The sequence below is a fragment of the Oryctolagus cuniculus genome, chromosome 3 (assembly GCF_051225735.1).
Source record: "Oryctolagus cuniculus isolate XC-2025 breed Fujian yellow rabbit chromosome 3, ASM5122573v1, whole genome shotgun sequence".
NCBI lineage: Eukaryota > Metazoa > Chordata > Mammalia > Lagomorpha > Leporidae > Oryctolagus > Oryctolagus cuniculus.
In genome coordinates this window covers 166,160,457-166,178,803 of record NC_142869.1, presented here as the reverse complement: position 1 = coordinate 166,178,803, position 18,347 = coordinate 166,160,457, and the positions used below count along the sequence as shown (strand labels likewise).

Sequence of the window (18,347 nt, the reverse complement as noted above, 5' to 3'; positions counted from 1 at the left end):
TCGGGGTTCAGCCGTGGGAGGAGGTGGCCAGGCCTTCTGTCACTCAGAGTGGAGAGGAAGAAAGAAGCAATAGAAGCTGCTAAACTTGGTGCCGAGGGAGCCAAGGCGGGAAGCTCTCCGGCTTGGGGAGAAATGGTGGCGGGAAGGGTACAGCTCTCCCGTCCGGGCCACGATCCCTGTTAGGAGTGCCCCGCGTGTCTGCGAGGGATGAGTCTAACAAAGCAAAAGACACACACAGGTCCCAGCGTGGGCCCGAGCGGAAGACGCGCGTTCCCCGCCGGCCCCCGTGCTCCCTTCCCACCCGGGTATCCGGCGACCCCACGCGGGGCTGCCCCGCGTGCCACGGAGTGCAGAGTGCTAGCACACGCAATCACCAGCCCTTCGATTAGGAACTGGGACACGGTACTCACGGGCGGCCCTAAATTGACCTCTGCAATCAGTAGCCAGCTCCCTGTACCGCGGTACAGGGAAGGCTTGGAGTTCGCTTTTCCTATGAAAAGTTCCCTTTTCCTGTGCTTAAGATTTTAAAGATGAAACGAGCGAGCGTGCCGCTTTAGGAAGGACACAGCAGGGTGGCTTCTTAGTGCTTCTGGTTCATGTCCTCTGTCTTTTGTTTCTGAGTAGATGCAGGGGGATCCGAACCCCAGCGCTTCTCTCATTGACAGAACCATCAAGATGAGGAAAGAAGCGGAAGCTAGGAAGGTGGTTTTAGCCTGGGGACTGCTGAATGTGTCTGTGGCCGGGATGATATATACTGAAATGTAAGTTAATCGGCCCCACCAGGTGGAAACTGAGGAGCCGGTGGCTCATTGTTTTGATTTTTAGTCTCCCCCACCCTTTTTTTTTTAAGTTATTGAAAATTCTTCCTAATTTTTTCAGGACTGGAAAATTGATTAGTTCATATTATAATGTGACATACTGGCCCCTTTGGTATATTGGTAAGTGATTTTTCGCTGTAATTTAGATTTACTTCCAGTGAAAAGCAACAGGGTAAAACCCCTTTGGAAGGAAGCTTCTGGTGGAGGAAACCTCCAAATTAATAAACAGTGCAAATCGGGGTAAATGAGTGCCATAAAGAAAAGCAGTGAGATTTGTCAGAGGTGAGATTTGTATGTTTTCAGTCACCTGAAATTTCAGCTCTCGACATCTCTGTTTTCACCCTCAAGCCAGCCAGCGTGTCTACTCCACTGATGCCTTCCTCATTCTCTCCATTCTTTGCTCTTCTCTGCCTACTCTTTCGTAGTCCTTGTGTGTGAAGTCCTGCATGTAATAGACATTCATGAGTGGCAGCCATCATGAGGAGTCAGAGAATAGTTTTCAATTTTGTTGTGAATTTCCTAACGTATGGGAGGCTTTTTTCCCCCCAATAAGTGTCCCCCTCTTTAAAAAATTAATTGTCATTCTCTTCCAGAACTTGCCCTCGCATCTCTCTTCAGCCTTAATGCCTTATTTGATTTTTGGAGATATTTCAAATATACTGTGGCACCAACAAGTCTGGTTGTTAGTCCTGGACAGCAAACACTTTTAGGGCTGAAAACAGCTGGTAAGTATTTCATATCCCTTGCCAAGGTGAGGGCAAAGGTTGGCAGTAAATCTTTCTCAATTTAATTTTCCCTTTTCATAGACTCAGAGCTAGAAGGGACTTCTAAGGCCATCTGGTTCGACTGCATTAAGCAGGTCTATAATAAATTATCATTTCTATTTGTGCAAATTGAATGGACCCAGCATTCAGCAACCTCACTGAAGTTTGTTCCTTTGTTAATTAAAATTAAATGACTAACTTGGTGCACTAAATCAGTTTCTTATTTTGAACTCAATGGAAATGGCAAACAACTAATGTGTGTCCTTTGGAAATAGTATTTTATGTTACTTTCTGTTTTACTGAAGCGTTAGTTTCTTTAACCTGATTTCATGCTTACACACACATATGTATGTTTTTTTCCCCCCTTCTAGTTGTACAGACTACTCCTCCACATGATCTGACAGCAACACCAATCCCTCCTTCTCCGTCTTCTCCTTCAATTCAGGGTCAGAGTGTATTGAGTTATAGCCCATCTCGGTCACCCAGCACGAGCCCCAAGTTCACCAGCTGTATGACCGGATACAGCCCTCAACTGCAAGGTCTGTCCTCTGGTGGCAGTGGCTCTTACAGCCCCGGAGTGACCTACTCGCCTGTCAGCGGTTACAGCAAGGTAATGACTCTTTTCTCTTGGCCACGCACATTAGTTTAAAATTGGGGGGTACATTGAAAATCATCTTTAAAAAGTCAGGAAAGTGAAGACCAGTGGGTAATTGACTTGCCCAAATCACTCATTTAAGAGCCAAGAATAGAACCCAGGTTTCTTGACACCTAGTTAGAATTTTTTACACATCATCTTAAAGAGAAAAGGCATTTGCAAAGGTGAGGAGGTATGAGGTTCACCATCTAGGATTTTTCATAGTCTTTACAAAACAAGTTGAAACTAGGATAATTTTTTAGGTCGGTTTCCTCCCTTTTGTTTTCCCTTTCTCTACTTCTCTGTGTAAAGCCTCCATATGTCCTTCTAAATGTTACGCTCTTTATCATGCTGGAGAATCCTAGCTGAAGACTGAGACTGTGTGTGGTGTGACTGAGTGTGCAGCATCTCCATTTCCGTGTGATGAACAGAACCCGCATTCCCGCTCCCACACTAATGTGGGCTTTTGCCCTGAGGTTTAGGCTTATCAGGAACAAAGTTGTCAGACTGAGATTGTGACTCTTCCCTGAATCCTAAGTGTGAAGGCGGGGTGTTTCAGACGCCCTCACTGTTGTGTTGGCCAAAGTTTTACAGCTGCTGGTTGCAAGAGGAACATCTGGAGAAACCAATGCACTGCCCTTAGCCTTTTGTGTAGTATTTCTGGGTAATAAAACTCCATACTGTTGATAACCCAGTATTAGTGTGGGCAGGTAATAGAATTTAGAAAATTGTTTGCAAACTAGGTATCATCAAAAAGTGGGTATATGATGATAATTCATGACCTATACATAAATATGACTTTAAAAAACCATTTTGGGGGTAGACATTTGGCTTAGCAGTTACAATGCCGCTTGTGACACCTGCATTCCCTATTGGAGCACCTGGTTTTGAGTCCTGGTTCTGCTCCCGATTCTAGCTTCCTGCTCATTGTAGTCATGGGAGGCAGCAGGTGCTAACAAAATGACATGGGTCCCTGCTGCCCACATGGAACCTTGGAATGAGTTCGCAGCTCTAGGCTTTGGCCTGGCCCCATCCCAGCTGTTGTGGACATTTGGGGAGTGAGCCAGTGAAGGGGAGACCTCTCTGTCTCTCTTTCAAATAAATAAAATAAAATGTAAAATAAGTTGTTCCTACAAGAACTATGATCATTACAGAAAATCAGACAAATAAAATAGAAGGAAAATTTCTCATAGTCCTATTGCTAGCAAATAATCTGTTTAATGGTTATTTAACACTCCTCTAGTGGGCACACCATAGTTTATTGATAAATATTCAAATTGTTTTCATTTTACAAAAACTATTCTTAATTGCACTGAATAGCTCTGTTTGCAAAAGCTCTTGGAAAGTTTGGGGTGGCTATCCAAAAGAATTGTACCAATCTACATTGTCACAGAGATAAGAGTGCTCATTTCATCACACGATTATTTAAAAAAAAAGATTTTTATTTTCTCAGGCTATCAGCCATGTTTTTTTGTTTTTGTTTTTGTTTTTGTTTTTTGTTTTTTGTTTGCATTTTTTTTTTTGACAGAGTTACAGACAGAGAGGGAGAGAGAGACAGAGAGAAAGGTCTTCCTTCCGTTGGTTCACTCCCCAGATGGCTACCACGGATGGCGCTAGCCGATCTGAAGCCAGGAGCTTCTTCCTGGTCTCCCATGTGGGTCAGGGCCCAAGCACCTGGGCCATCCTCCACTGCCCTCCTGGGCCACAGCAGAGAGCTGGCCTGGAAGAGGACCAACCGGGACTAGAACCCGGCGCCCATATGGGATGCCAGTGTCTCAGGTGGAGGATTAACCAAGTGAGCCACGGTGCCGGCCCCAATCAGCCATGTTTGATCAATCCCTAGCATAGGGGAAATCTCGGTAGGACAGTGGATATTGGGAAGCCACACAGGAAGTGAGAGGCATCTATGGGAAACACTCATGCCAGACGGTAGAGTCCTTTTCAGCCGCTGTCTGTGCTGAAAGACCAAATCCCAGGGTGCCAGCAGAGGCATCTAGAAAATATGCAGATGTGTTTTTCCCCCTTGGCTGAATAGACGTCATCACTGAAAAACCCAGAGAAAGGCTGGGGACGAAGCCTGAAAATGTTTCTTAAAACAGGAATGCAATTAAAAGATTTTGAACTTAGCTGGAAATAATTATTGAATTGGCCTACCTTTTGTCCTGCTGAGCAGGACTAGGGTTCCAAGTAAGATAAAATTAGTTATAGTGAAAGAATTTAAAAAAAAAATTTTTTTTCCATATGTTTTTCTCCAATCTGACTTTAAAATCTATACCTGGTTTACAAAGATGTTTGAACAATCACCAGTGAATATTAGAGGCAAGAAAAGTACATCTTTCTACTGTTATTGTTCCACATTCCTCTTTCAATTTTTTCTTTTTAGTTTATGGATACAGCTTTTGTATTTCTTTCTCCTTATATATATTGAAATCTCTGATAAGAGGTAAAGTTATCTCAGAATCCCCAATTATTTTTAGCTACTTTGTACATGAGAATTAAGATATATTTGCTTGTTGGTTTCTGAGAGTAATTTTTCTAGACATTGAAAATTCAATACTTTTCAAGCCTATTAGGGCAGCATCCTAACCTGTAGAAATATCCAATAAAAGTTTACTGGATTAGAAAATAAGTGAACACTGTCTAGGCTACAAGAAAAAAAATCTGGAAAACTCATTATTGGAAATATTTGTATTTTTTTAAACATATCATAAGATCAATTATAAAATAAAATTTCAAAATAATCTACAAGGAAAATGTTCATTTTCATCTACCTGAAAGAGGGACAGAGAGTTCTTCCACACTGTCCGCTTCCAAAATGCCGACAATAGCCAGAGCTGGGCCAGGCTGAAGCCAGGAGTCCAGAAATCCATCTGGATCGTCCACAAGAGCGCTGAGACCCCAGGCATTTGAGGCATCAACTGCTGCCTCCCGGGATGCATTAGAGGAAGCCGGATTGGAAGCAGAGGAGTGGGGACTCAGACTGGCACTCCGATACAGGATGCAGGCGTGGCAAGTGGTAGCACAACCTGCTGGGCCTCAGTGCCAGCCTCTGTTTAACTTTGTAGGGAAACACCATATTGTGTTGTGTAGGCAGTGTGCCATTTTGTCCTCCCATTTTAGCATGATCTTTTAAAATAATTATATTAATCTGCTTGTACTCGCATAACAGAATACCACAGGCTGGATGACTGAAACAACTGAAATTTTATTTTCTCTCTCAAGTTCTGAAGGTTAGGGAAATCTAAGATCAAAGCCTGTTTATTTTGTGGTGAGGGCTCTCTTGGCTTACAGCCAGCCACTGTGTCCACACGTGACCTTTGTGTGGGGTATCTTAGAACTACACTAATCCTCTGGACCGAGGCTTCACTTAACTTCATTACTTGGTTATGTCAAATACAGCCACACTGGGAGTTAAGGCTTCAGCAAGTCCAGTTTTAGGGGGACACAAGCCTCCAGTTCATTACATGGCTTAGATGTCTTTTCCTACTAGACTGTAACCCCCTTCAGCACAGAATTACGATGTTTATTTCCTTACCACTCTGTATGGAATGCAGTGCTGCATACATGTTTATTGAGCCAAAGTAATGAAATGAATATTTTTTTCTGGAAAAAATTCCAAAATTAAGAGCTATGAAGTCTAAGTAAATCAAGAAAGAAAATTTAAGGATTATTTATCAAATACCATCAAATAATCTACAGAAGACCTTTAGGGCCCTGAGGTTTTGCCATTGAGTTCTCTGAAATTTTCAAGGAAGTTACTTTATAAACTTTATTTTGGAAATTTTTTTTACCCACAGAAGTGAAGAGACTAGCATAACGAACTCCAGCATATCTGTTACATATCTATTACATATCATAGCTAGCAATTTGCTAATGCATGAACAGCTAATTATGATCTAATAAACAACATGCTAATTAAATAAATTCTAGAGTTAAAAAATTGGGTGGAAATCTTGTTTCTGCCAGTTGCCTAAACTCAGAAAATAAATACAATAGTATTTATCTGTTATGAGAGGATAAACTAGCACGATTAGCATAGTGTTGGTAGATAAATCCATAGTAATGTTATAAATTATGACCAAAAATGGTAAAGATGGTTCTACCACTTCTCAGTTCACTTTTTGGAGTAATAAAAGCTCAAGAGGGGCCAGCACTATGGCGTAGCAAGTGAAGCCACTGCCTGCAGTGCCCGCATCTCATATCAGCGCCGGTTCAAGCCCTAGCTGCTCCACTTCTGATCCAGCTCCCTGCTTATGTGCCTGGGAAAACAATGGAAGATGCCCCAAGTCCTTGGGCTCATGCACCCACGTGAGACTCGGGAGAAGCTCCTTGGTCCTGGCTTTAGATTGGCCCACCTTCAGCCATTGCAGCCATTTGGGGAGTGGACCAGCAGATGAAAGACCTCTCTGCCTCTGCCTCTCTGTTACTCTGACTTCCAGATAAATAAATAAATCTTTTTTTAAAAAAGGGGGGCCAGTGATGTGATGCAGCAGGTTAAAGCCCCAGCCTGCAGTGCTGGCATCCCATATGAGCACCGGTTCAAATCCCGGTTGCTCCTTTTCCATTCCAACTCTCTGCTATGGCCTGGGAAAGCAGTAGAAGATGGGCCAAGTGCTTTGGCCCCTGCACCCATGTGGGAGACACGGAGGAAGCTCCTGGCTCCTGGTTCTGGATCAGCTCAGCTCGGGCTGTTGCATTCATTTGGGGAGTGAACAGCAAAATGGAAGACCTCTCTCTGGGTCTACCTCTCTCTCTCTAACTCTGTCTTTCAAATAAATAAAATAAATCTTAATAAAAAAAAGCTGGGGCTGGCACCATGGCTCACTTGGTTAATCCTCCACCTGCAGCACCGGCATCCCATATGGGCGCTGAGTTCTAGTCTCGGTTACTCCTCTTCCAGTCCAGCTCTCTGCTGTGGCCCAGGAAGGCAGTGGAGGATGGCCCAAGTGTTTGGGTCCCTGCACCTGCATAGGAGACCAGGAGGAAGCACCTGGCTCCTGGCTTCAGATCAGCCAGCGCCAGCCGTAGCAGCCATTTGGGGAGTGAACCAACGGAAGGAAGACCTTCCTCTCTGTCTCTCTCTCTCACTGTCTATAACTACCTGTCAAAAAATTAAAAAAAAAAAAAAAAAAAAAAAAAACTTAAGAAAACACAAAAGGGACAGATAATGGACCTCGTGATTAAGATGCCCACATCTGCCTGGATTCAATACCCCTCTCCATGTACACTCCAGCTTCATGCTAATGCAGACCTTGGACACAAAGTGATGTCTCAGAAACTTGAGTTCTTGGCACTCATCCATGGGGGGGACCTGCATTGAGTTCCTGGCTCCTGGCTTTGGCCTAGGACAGTGCCAGCCTTTACGAGCTTCTGGGGAGCAGGCTAGTAGATAGGATGTTGGTCATTTTGCTCTGTGTGTGTGTGTGTCTGCATTTCAAATGAGTAAACATTCTTTAAAGACAGTCTTAGGAAAGTTGTAAGTTAAATAATCGTTTGAATTCACAGAAATTTTTATCACTAATTTTTTCCAATATGACATTTACTTACTTCATAAGTAAATCTTACTGCCTTTTTTTTTCTGGAAGTGCAGAGAACTAGGGAGAAATACTGTCCGTCCACTGATTCACTCAGATACCCACAACAGTCAGGGCAGGACTAGGCCGAAGCCAGAGCCTGGATCTCAAGATCTCCCAAGTGCCGGAAACACAACTACATGACCCATTGCATGCTGCCTCACATTGTGCACGTTAGCAAGGAGCTTGAATTGGAACGAGTACTCAGACTCGGGCACCCTGATAACGAATGCAGGCATCCCGAGTAGTATGAGTAGTATCTTAACTGCTTCACCGAATGTCTGCCACCCCCCAGATAACTTTTATTTTTCGTTAAATATCCATTTGAAAGGCAGAGTTTACTCTCCAAATGGCTGCAGCAACTGGGACTAGACCACACCGAAGCCAGCAGCCAGGAGCCTCTTCTAGGTCTCCCGCTTGGGTAAAGGGGAACAAGCACTTGGCCATCTTCCGCTTCTCTCCCAGGAGCATTAGCAAGGAGCTGGATCGGAAGTGGAGCAGCCGGACTCTCAACCAGCGCCCTTATGGGATACCAGCACTGCAAGCACAGGCTTAACCTATGCCACAGTGCTGGCACCAGATGTAGGGGTTTTAGTGGTCAGTTTATCCCACTGTGCTGTAACAGCCACCCCCAAAGTAACTTTAAAAAAAAAGATTTATTTCTTTTTTATTTGAGAGGCGGAGAGAGAGGTCTTCCATCCACTGGTTCACTCTCCAAATGGCCGCAACAACTGGAGCTGAGCCAGTCCGAAGCCAGGAGCCAGGAGCCTCTTCCAGGCCTCGCACGCGGGTACAGGAGCTCAAGGACTTGAGCCATCATCTTCTGCTTTCCCAGGCCATAGCAGAGAGCTGGATTGGAAGTAGAGCAGCCTGGTCTCGAACCGGCATCCATATGGGATGCTGGCACTTCAGGCAGTGGGCTAATCCACTACACCATAGCGCTGGCCCCCAAAGTTACTTTTAAATGTTAATTGATGACCAAGTAATGTTTATCCCAGTGCTACAATAATATATTTATTCAAAAGTTCATTAAAAGCTAAATTTATAAAATGCTATTTCTTTAACCCATTTTAATAGTAAAAGCTTTGCTTATGTGACTCATACAAGAGAGACACTCTGAATCAATAGCTTATAGTCATATATTAGTAGTATTCATTTAGATCTAATGAGGATTTCAAAAGTCCTTTCATAATTGATTAAAAAACACAAGGCTCCAAAATTAAGCTTTAGAAATAGGTAGTATATGAAAAAAATATATAAATATTAGCAAGAAATTTCTACGAAGAAAAAACATTTACTTGGATAAAGATACTGTTACAGAGATTTTCTTCCTGAGGTCCATGTTGTGACACAAATGCTGGCATCCCATATTTGTACCAGTTCAAGTCCTGGCTGCTCCACTTCTGATCCAGCTCCCTGCCTAATGCACCTGGGAAAGCAGCAGAAGATGGCCCAAGTGCTTGGGCCCCTGCACCCACGTGGAGACCTGGATGGAGTTCCAGGCTCCTAGTTTTGTCCTGGCCCAGCCCTGGCTATTGAGGCCATTTGGGAGTGAACCCGCAGATGGAAATTCTCTTTCTGTCTCTCTTTTTTTCCTCGCACTCTGACTCTGCCTTTCAAACGAATAAATATTTTTTTAAAAAAAGCTAAGCTTTTCTTCCCACATTAATGTCTAAGGCTCACACAATTTCTTCAATCCTAACCAGCCAGGTTTTTGGTAGGTTTATAAAGTATTACTCATTGATTTCTTTAAAGTTAATGCTGATGAAGGCCGGCGCTGCGGCTCACTAGGCTAATCCTCCGCCTAGCGGTGCCAGCACACTGGGTTCTAGTCCCGGTCGGGGCGCCGGATTCTGTCCCGGTTGCCCCTCTTCCAGGCCAGCCCTCTGCTGTGGCCAGGGAGTGCAGTGGAGGATGGCCCAAGTTTGGGCGCTGCACCCCGTGGGAGACCAGGAAAAGCACCTGGCTCCTGGCTCCTGCCATCGGATCAGCGCAGTGCGCCGGCCACAGCGCGCCGGCCGCGGCGGCCATTGAAGGGTGAACCAACGGCAAAGGAAGACCTTTCTCTCTGTCTCTCTCTCTCACTGTCCACTCTGCCTGTCCAAAAAAAAAAAAAAAAAAAGTTAATACTGATGAAAAGAGCCAAGAAAATCTTGAGTAAAACTTAGATGTTAATAATTAAAATATTAAATAAAATAAATAATTAAAATAATAATAATATTAAAATATTAAATAATAAAAAAAAATAGTTAAGCCAGTGCTGTGGTGCAGTGGGTTAATCATCTGCCTGCAGCGCCAGCATCCCATACGGGATCCCCTGCACACACGTAGGAGACTGGAAGAAGATACTGCATCCTGGCTTCAGGTTGGTGCAGCTCCAGCCGTTGCAGCCAACCTGGGGGAGTAAACCAGTGGGTGGAAGACCTTTCTGTCTCTCCCTCTCATTGTCTGTAACTCTACCTCTCAAGTAAATAAATAAAATCTTTTAAAAAATTAAAAGATTAAGGGTTGGCATTGAGATGCAGTGGGTTAAACTGCCACATGAGAAGCTGGGGTTCCATATTGGACACTGGTTTGAGTCCCAGCGTTCCTTTTCAGATCCAGCTCCCTGCTAATGTACCTGGGAAGGCAGCAGAAGATGGCCCAGGTGGGGACCATGAGGGAGTTCCTGGCTCCTGCCTTTGGCCTGGCCCTTATGGCCATTAGAGGAATGAACCAGTGAATGAAAGGTCTTTCTGGTCTTTCCCTCCCTCTCCCTCACTCTGCCTTTCAAATAAATAAATCCTTTTTTAAAAATCAGCAGTTGTTTTTTTTTTAAATACTTCATAAATTAAAGGAAATGCAAATTAAATGTGCTTTCAAAAATTCTTGTATAACACATAAATATTTTAAAGTTGTAATGTTGGTGAATGTATACCAAATTAAGTGCTCCTATCCGCGTTTTCTAGGAGTATAACTTCATGTAACATTTCATTTAAGGGATAGGAATAGGTATTTAAAAATATTTATATGGTTTGACCACATAATTTCAGTTTTAGGAATCTATCATCAGAAATTCAAGCAAAGATTTAAGTGCAGCTGTGTTTATCATGACATTATTTACAATAGCCAAAAATTACAATCAGAATGTCCAGAAGAAGAAAATGTAAAAATAAATTATGATATGTTTGCATTTTTGAAACATACAGCCAGTATGAAAATATTTATAAAGGATTTTAGTAGAAAAAGCTTAGTTAACTTAAAAAAGAAAGAAGATATAAAGTCAACCAGTATTGTTTCAGTTTTATAAAAACAAAAATATAGTGGCATAGCTATGTATATTTTAAAGATTTAAAAATAAATAAAATGTTAACAACAAAATAAAACGTAGCATTTATTTACCCATTCACCTACTGAAGGACATCTTGGTTGCTCTCGACTTCCGGCAGCTATGAATGAAGCTGTTATAAGCATGCACTTGTGGGTTTTTGTGCAGACCTCAGCTTCCAGCTCCGTTGACTGCTAAGTCCTTATGGTAAGAGCATGTCTCGCTGTGGGAGAGGCTGCCCGACTGGCTTCTGAAGTGGCTGTCCCATTTTGCATCCCACCAGCAATGACAGAGATTCTGTACCACAACCTCTCCAGCATTTATTATCGTCAATTAAAAATAAAGCAAGGGTTTTTTTATTTTGTACAGTTGGCGAGTTTCAGCCCCTCTCCTTCTTCCCCGTACCCTACCACTGTTGGGCCAGTGGAGAGCAGCGGGCTGAGGTCTCGCTACCGTTCTTCACCCACCGTCTATAACTCGCCCGCTGACAAGGAGGACTACATGACAGACCTGCGGACTTTGGACACTTTCCTTAGAAGCGAAGAAGAGAAACAGCATAGAGTTAAGCTGGGTACACGTATTTTTGTTTATATTTAATATACTCATTCTCTGTCACATTACATAGTCCTCAGTGTACTATTGCTTTGATACCTGAATGTAAGTTTTTATGTCTCCTTTACTAATACATCTGTGTAGCTTAGAAGAGAAACACATTCTGTTCCTCTTTATCTGTAATACAATTTTACGCAGTTAGAATTCACCCAATTTAAGAAGTAAAATGTAGCTGAACTGAGAAATCGTGAACCGTTCATCTACAATAAGATTGAAAGCCTTTACATATAATGTAAGTTACAGTTTCTGTTTGAAGTTGAATCTATAAAATAATGTTTGGGAAGCAGTACCTTGCGAAGTGTATTCCGATGGTAATTGCCTCTTTTCAGGTTGTCCTTGGGAAGGCAGTGTAGAGAGGCGGGATGAGAAAGCATGTCTGCTCTAGAGGTGCCGCTGTCTTCAGAGCACTTTCGTTTGCCCTTTAGCATTTACTTAAAACCTGTAGTTTACCTTCAGGAAAAATGTTAACAAATCGTAATCTGTTTGGGGTGAATTTGGTTGTTACCAAGTCAGTTATTTGAAACCAAGTTAGGTTATTGAGCTGAATAATGATTTTCGCCCTCAGGAGCTTTGACGGGAAGCACAGTAGGTGCTAAAGCGTGGCCGGAGGGAGGAAGCCACTAGCTGGACCACGGCTCTGTGTCCTTGAAACCTCCCCAGGGATGCAGTGCCCCACAAATGTCAGAGACAGATCAGTGTTCTCTTGTTGGTTTTCAAACATGTATTTCTTTTTTGAAATATTTTAAGTGTGCTGAAAATTATTTAGAGCATAATACGAAGAGCAGTGTGTATACTCTCTACACATCTTTGTGATTTCCAGATATTTTCTGACTTCATTTTTTATTGCTTTGACCTGTAAGAGTTACTTGAAAGTATTGTTGTTTGGAAGTGTTAATTGGTGTTGGTTTTAATTTCCAAGCCTGAAGAGGCTAGATAGCTTTTTTTCTCCCCAAATTACACTGATTAGAGATTCTGATCTGTACTTGGAAATTTGGAGGGTTTTTTGTTTTGTTTTGCTTTGCTTTTTAAATATTTATGTATCTGAGAGGCAGAGTCACAGAGAAAGGGAGAGACAGAAGGTCCTCGATCCGCTGGTTCACTCCCCAGGTGGTTGAATGGCCAGAGCTAAGCCAGTCCGGAGCCAGGAGCCAGGAGCCTTCCCAGGGTCTCCCACTCGGGTGCGGGGGCCCAAGGACTCAGGCCATCTTCCGCTGCCTTCCCAGGCCGCAGCAGAGAGCTGGGTCGGAAGAGGAGCAGCTGGAACTCGGGCACCACAGCGTCAGCCCTCTTTTGTTTTTTTGACACTTGCTTTCAGGCTGTGTATATGTTCAGGTTTTTTTTTTTTTTTTTAACAGTTTTTACCCAAAATGTATTGGCAAGAATGTGTACCCCTAAATTGGGGACTGCATGTTTATTGAGCAGGATTCTTGAGGGTGCTCCTCAGTCGTTCTCTGTATCTGTTTGACCTACCAGTTATTAAGACAGTGCATCTGGAGCTCCCATGACTGTCTCCCATTCCGTGTTATTCATGATTCTCTCACATTTGCTACACATATATGAGATTATAATCAATGTATGTAAGCTCAGAATTGTTTACTTCATTCTGGTAAATCATGCCCTTTATCTCTTGCATTTTCCTTATTTCGTCTGACATTTTCACAGCTATGCTAATTTCCTTTTGGTTAGGATGGCCTGGTACATCTATGTCTAGTGCTATACTTTGAACTTGTCAATGCCCTTAGGTTTTATTAAGTGATTAGGCCGGCGCCACGGCTCACTAGGCTAATCCTCCACCTTGCGGCGCCGGCACACCGGGTTCTAGTCCCGGACGGGGCTCCAGATTCTGTCCCGGTTGCCCCTCTTCCAGGCCAGCTCTCTGCTGTGGCCAGGGAGTGCAGTGGAGGATGGCCCAAGTCCTTGGGCCCTGCACCCCTTGGGAGACCAGGAGAAGCACCTGGTTCCTGGCTTCGGATCAGCGTGGTGCGCAGGCCACAGGGCGCCGGCCGCGGTGGCCATTGGAGGGTGAACCAACGACAAATGGAAGACCTTTCTCTCTCTCTCTCTCTCACTGTCCACTCTGCCTGTCAAAAAAAAAAAAAGTGATTAAGTATCTAATTCATAAGTAGTAAGTATTTTGTAGGGAGCTATCTCAGACAATATAAATATCCTATTGCTTATAAAATATTGCCTTGGGGCTGGCACTGTGGCGTAGTGGGTAAAGCTGCTGCCTGCAGTGCCGACATCCCATATGGGTGCCCATTCGAATTCTGGCTGCTCCACTTCCAATCCAGCTCTTTACTATGGCCTGGGAAAGCAGTGGAAGATGGCCCAAGTCCTTGGGCCCCTGCACCCATGTGGGAGACCTGGAAGAAGCTCCTGGCTCCTGGCTTCAGATAGGCACAGCTCCAGCAGTTGCAGCCATTTGGGGAGTGCACCAGCAGATGGAAGACCTCTCTTTCTCTGTCTCTCCTTCTCTCTCTGTGTAACTCTGACTTTCAAATAAATAAATTAATTTTTTAAAATTGCCTTACTAGTTTTAACATCCTTTTAAGATTCTTTTCAGAGCTGGTGCTCTGACGCAATGGGTTAAGCCTCTGCAGTGTTGGCATCCCATATGGGCACTTGTTCAAGTCCCGGCTGCTCCACTTCCAATCCAGCTCCCTGCTAATGTGCCTGGGAAAGCAGCAGCAGAAAGCCCAAGTGCTTGGGCCCCTGCACTCAGGTGGGAGACCCAGATGAAGCTCCTGGCGCTTAGTTTCAGATCCGCCCAGCTCCAGCTGTTAGGGCCATTTGGGGAGTGAACCAGCAAATGGAAGATCTCACTTTCTCTGTCTTTCCCTCTCTCTTTATCCCTCTGCCTTTCAAATAAAAATATATCTTTGCTTTATTTTTTTAAGGCAGAGGGACAGAGAGAGAGATGGCACGCAACAACCAGGGCTGGGCTAGGCCGAAGCCAGGAACAAGGATCTCCATCCGTGTCTCCCACATGGGTGGCAGGGACCCAAGTCCTTAGCCGTCATCTGCTGCCTCCCAGGGTGCATATTAACAGAAAGCTGGATTGGGAGCAGAGTTGGGAATTGATCCCAGGAAATGTCAAATGGGATGTGGGTATTCCAAGTGGCAGTTTAACCTATTTTGTCACAGCCTCCCCCAGCTAAGATTCTCAGAACATTATTGCAATGTTTGCTGTTAGGGGGATTTTATTTTATTATTCCTTCGATATTTACCCCCCCCCCTTTTTTTACTGTAGTAAAATTTACCATTTTCATGGTTTTTAGGTCTATAATTCAGTGATAATACATTCAGTGAGTGCAGCAACATTTCACATTGATTTGTTGGTATACGATTTTAAGATAAAGCTTTCTCTTCTCCCCAGTCTGTCATTTACTTTGATGCTTAAATTATCCCAGATTTGGCTACTGGGACCTCTTTCAGCCCGCTTCTGTGCTCTTTTCACATGACATCATCACTCTCTGAGCGGTTTTTTTTCCCCCCTACCCTAATATCACAAAATATCCCAGGCTTGGGGCCAGCACTGTGGCATGGCGGGTGAAGCCGCGGCCTGCAGTGCTGGCATCCCATATGGGCGCTGGTTCAAGTCCCGGCTGCTCTGCTTCCAATCCAGCTCCCTGCTGTGACTTGAGAAGGCAGTGGAGGATGGCCAAGTCGTTGGGCTCCTGCACCTGCACGGGAGACCAGGAGGAAGCTCCTGGCTCCTGGCTTTGGATTGGTGCAGCTCCAGCTCTTGCAGCCATTTGGGGAGTGAACCAGTGGATGGAAGACCTCTCTTCTCTCTCTCTGCCTTTCCTCTCTCTCTGTAACTCTCTGTCAAAAATAAATACATAGATCTTGAAAAAAAACCAATCGCAGTCTCACTTGCACTTCCCTGGCTGGTTCTGGAGTCACTCTGTAAGCTCTGATTCCTTTTAGTGGAGAAGGATACTTAGAAATTCACATCTGGGTACTGGCTGTGCCATTTTACTGAGGCATCGTCGCTGTAGAGCCTCTGAACGCACACAGGGAATCGTTCATGTTCACACCTCCAGTTGCAATCCGGCTGCCTGGTGTTTATGCTAGCCTTCCCCTTTCCGTAACTTAACTCCTTTCTCCGTGCTGAGAAGCCAGGCGTTCATACTCCCTTTCTCTCTGGCTTTGTCTCTCACGCATGCATGCACACACATACACGTGCTTTTTTTTGCTGAACCCTTTAAAGGTGGGTTGTAGACATAAAGCCATTTCATCCCTGGCCATTTCATATGCATCTCCCAAGACCAAGAGCGCTTCCTTTATAATTGTGTCATACTTGAGGTACTGCTGTTCATATTCTCATTCCCCCAGTTAACCTAACAATGACCTTTGTAGCTCTGCTTATCTTATGCTGCAGGATCCGGATGTATTGCATTTAGTGGTCATGCTGCTTTTATCTTTAAAATGTTGGTGTTTTTGTCTTTTGGGCCTTTATGACATTTATATTTCAAAGAGGTCAGGCTGCTACTTTGCAAATTCAGATTTGTCTGATCGTTTTCTCATTATTAGGTTCAGATTAAATGTTTTTTCCTGCCAAGAATAGAAGTTAGGTGCCGGGTGTTCCTTTCAGTGTGACATCAGGAGCTACATGATACTTACTGTTTTGTCCTGTTCTTGGTAATGCAACATTATCTTTTTCCCCTCCTCCCACTTTTTTGCTTTAGTCACTTTGGACTCGTGGGCAGCCCTTTCTTTAGCATTATTTATAAACTGTTGTTTAGCTAACTAATCAAGTTTTCATATTTCGGTCATTATTTCTTTTTCTTTTTTTTTTTATTTATTTGACAGGTAGAGTTATAAACAGTGAGAGAGAGAGAGAGACAGAGAGAAAGGTCTTCCTTCTGTTGGTTCACTCCCCAAATGGCCGCTATGGCTGGCGCTGGCTGATCCAAAGCCAGGAGCCAGGTGCCTCTTCCTGGTCTCCCACGTGGGTGCAGGGACCCAAGCACTTGTGCCATCCTCCACTGCCTTCCTCCGCCTGCGGAGCTGGCATCCCATATGGGCGCTGGGTTCTAGTCCTGGCTGCTCCCCTTCCAGTCCAGCTCTCTGCTGTGGCCTGGAAGGGCAGGGGAGCATGGCCCAAGTGCTTGGGTCCCTGCACCCGCATGGGAGACCAGGAGGAAGCACCTGGCTCCTGGCCTCAGATCAGCGTAGCTCCTGCCATAGCAGCCATTTGGGGAGTGAACCAATGGAAGGAAGACCTTTCTCTGTCTCTCTCACTGTAACTCTACCTGTCAAATAAATAAATAAACATTTAAAAAAAGTCTTCATCCAGAAGTTCAATAATCTAAAATTCTTGGGAATTAAATAACTGACATTTTTGTCACATTGGCTTTTATGCTTTGGAGACTTGTTTCTAATTTGTGTCATTTTTGGTTTTGGTAAGCTGAGCTATAGAAGTGCTTTGTCCATCTGGGAACAGGCTGGAAAAGACAACTTTTCTCTTTACAGTTGTTTTGTGTTTGCCTCTGTGAGGTACCCACAAAATATAATTGACTTTAAGCTGATGTAACTAATTTCTAGACTTGCAGATTCCTGGACCTTACAGGTGCTATAAATGAGTACGATACCCCATGTGAGAGTGAGTCTGTAATTTTAAAATCTTAAAGACATTTCATTCAGTCTCCCTACAAGCTAGTACGGACAAGCTACCTTTACCTCCTGGTGCCCTTGTCCATTTTTCTTTTTTCTTACCCACTGAGAGAATGTCCTTTGAAATTCCCGGCCCTAGGCTGGGCGCCAGGAATCGGGATAGAAGAAAGGTCTCAATCCAAATTTCTGCCTTCCCTGCGTCCAAATCCCTATCTCCAGTTCTCACTCCAGCACTGAAATCTAAGCTGCTGGTGTCTCAGAACCTTCCAAATTCTCTCCCAGCAGCTGAGGCATCGCCTCACAGACTCCCTAGATTTGACTTCCCTCTTCATTTTTAGCCACTGACTGTTCATACCCTTTTTTGAAAGCTCTATTCATTTAAATGATGTTTTACTTAGTAAGTTTATTTATTTTTGTTCATTTATTTGAAAGGCAGAACTTCAGAGGCAGTGAGAATTAGAGAGACAGAGAGATTCCATCTTCCATCCCCAAATACCCACAATGGCCAGGCAGAAGCCACGAGTGAGGAACTTCGTCCAGGTCTCCCATGTGGGTAGCAGGGAGCTGCATCAGAAGCCGAGAAGTAGGGACCATGGCACCTAGATATGGGATGCTTCTGTCATAAGCAGCAGCTTAAGCCACTGTGCCACAACTCCGTCCCCAGTAAATGCTTTTTGATAATTGTAGTGGGAGATATTTTAGGTTATGTAGTTTGCTCTGTGGCTAGATTTCTAAATTTCTGAGGTCTTTGAGGTTGTCCAGCTATAGGTCTTGCAGTGTATTATTGTCAGTAGTAGTAGTGCCTGTTATGGAGAATTTCTATTTTATTACTGCTTGCTATACATATATTTTTACTTATTAGAGACAGAGAGAAACAGAGGTCCTATACTCTCCCAAATGCCCACAGCAAAGCTGGGAGCCAAAAACTCAATCCAGGTCTTCTGCTTGAGTGGCAGGAACCCAGCTGGTTGAGCCATCACCTGCTGCCTTCTGGGGTGCACCTTAGCAGGAAGCTGGAAT

General features: G+C 44.0%; 1 protein-coding gene across 9 annotated transcripts in view; it reads left to right on the top strand.

The window, feature by feature from the left end:
- The window catches only part of TMEM209 (transmembrane protein 209), a 40,099-nt gene that overhangs the window by 221 nt on the left and 21,531 nt on the right, over positions 1 to 18,347 (top strand). For 6 of the 9 annotated variants that reach the window (XR_011387449.2, XR_016231036.1, XM_008258197.5 and 3 more), the window contains exons 2-6: positions 625 to 761; positions 880 to 938; positions 1,412 to 1,543; positions 1,954 to 2,192; positions 11,466 to 11,667. Coding sequence is in view for 6 of the 9 variants with exons in the window: in XM_008258197.5 (XP_008256419.1) it covers positions 625 to 761; positions 880 to 938; positions 1,412 to 1,543; positions 1,954 to 2,192; positions 11,466 to 11,667 (769 nt within the window). In the remaining 3 variants the exon portion in view is untranslated. The remainder of the gene's footprint in view (positions 1 to 624; positions 762 to 879; positions 939 to 1,411; positions 1,544 to 1,953; positions 2,193 to 11,465; positions 11,668 to 18,347) is intronic. The other 3 variants (XR_016231038.1, XM_089328585.1, XM_089328584.1) reach the window with 1 other exon arrangement.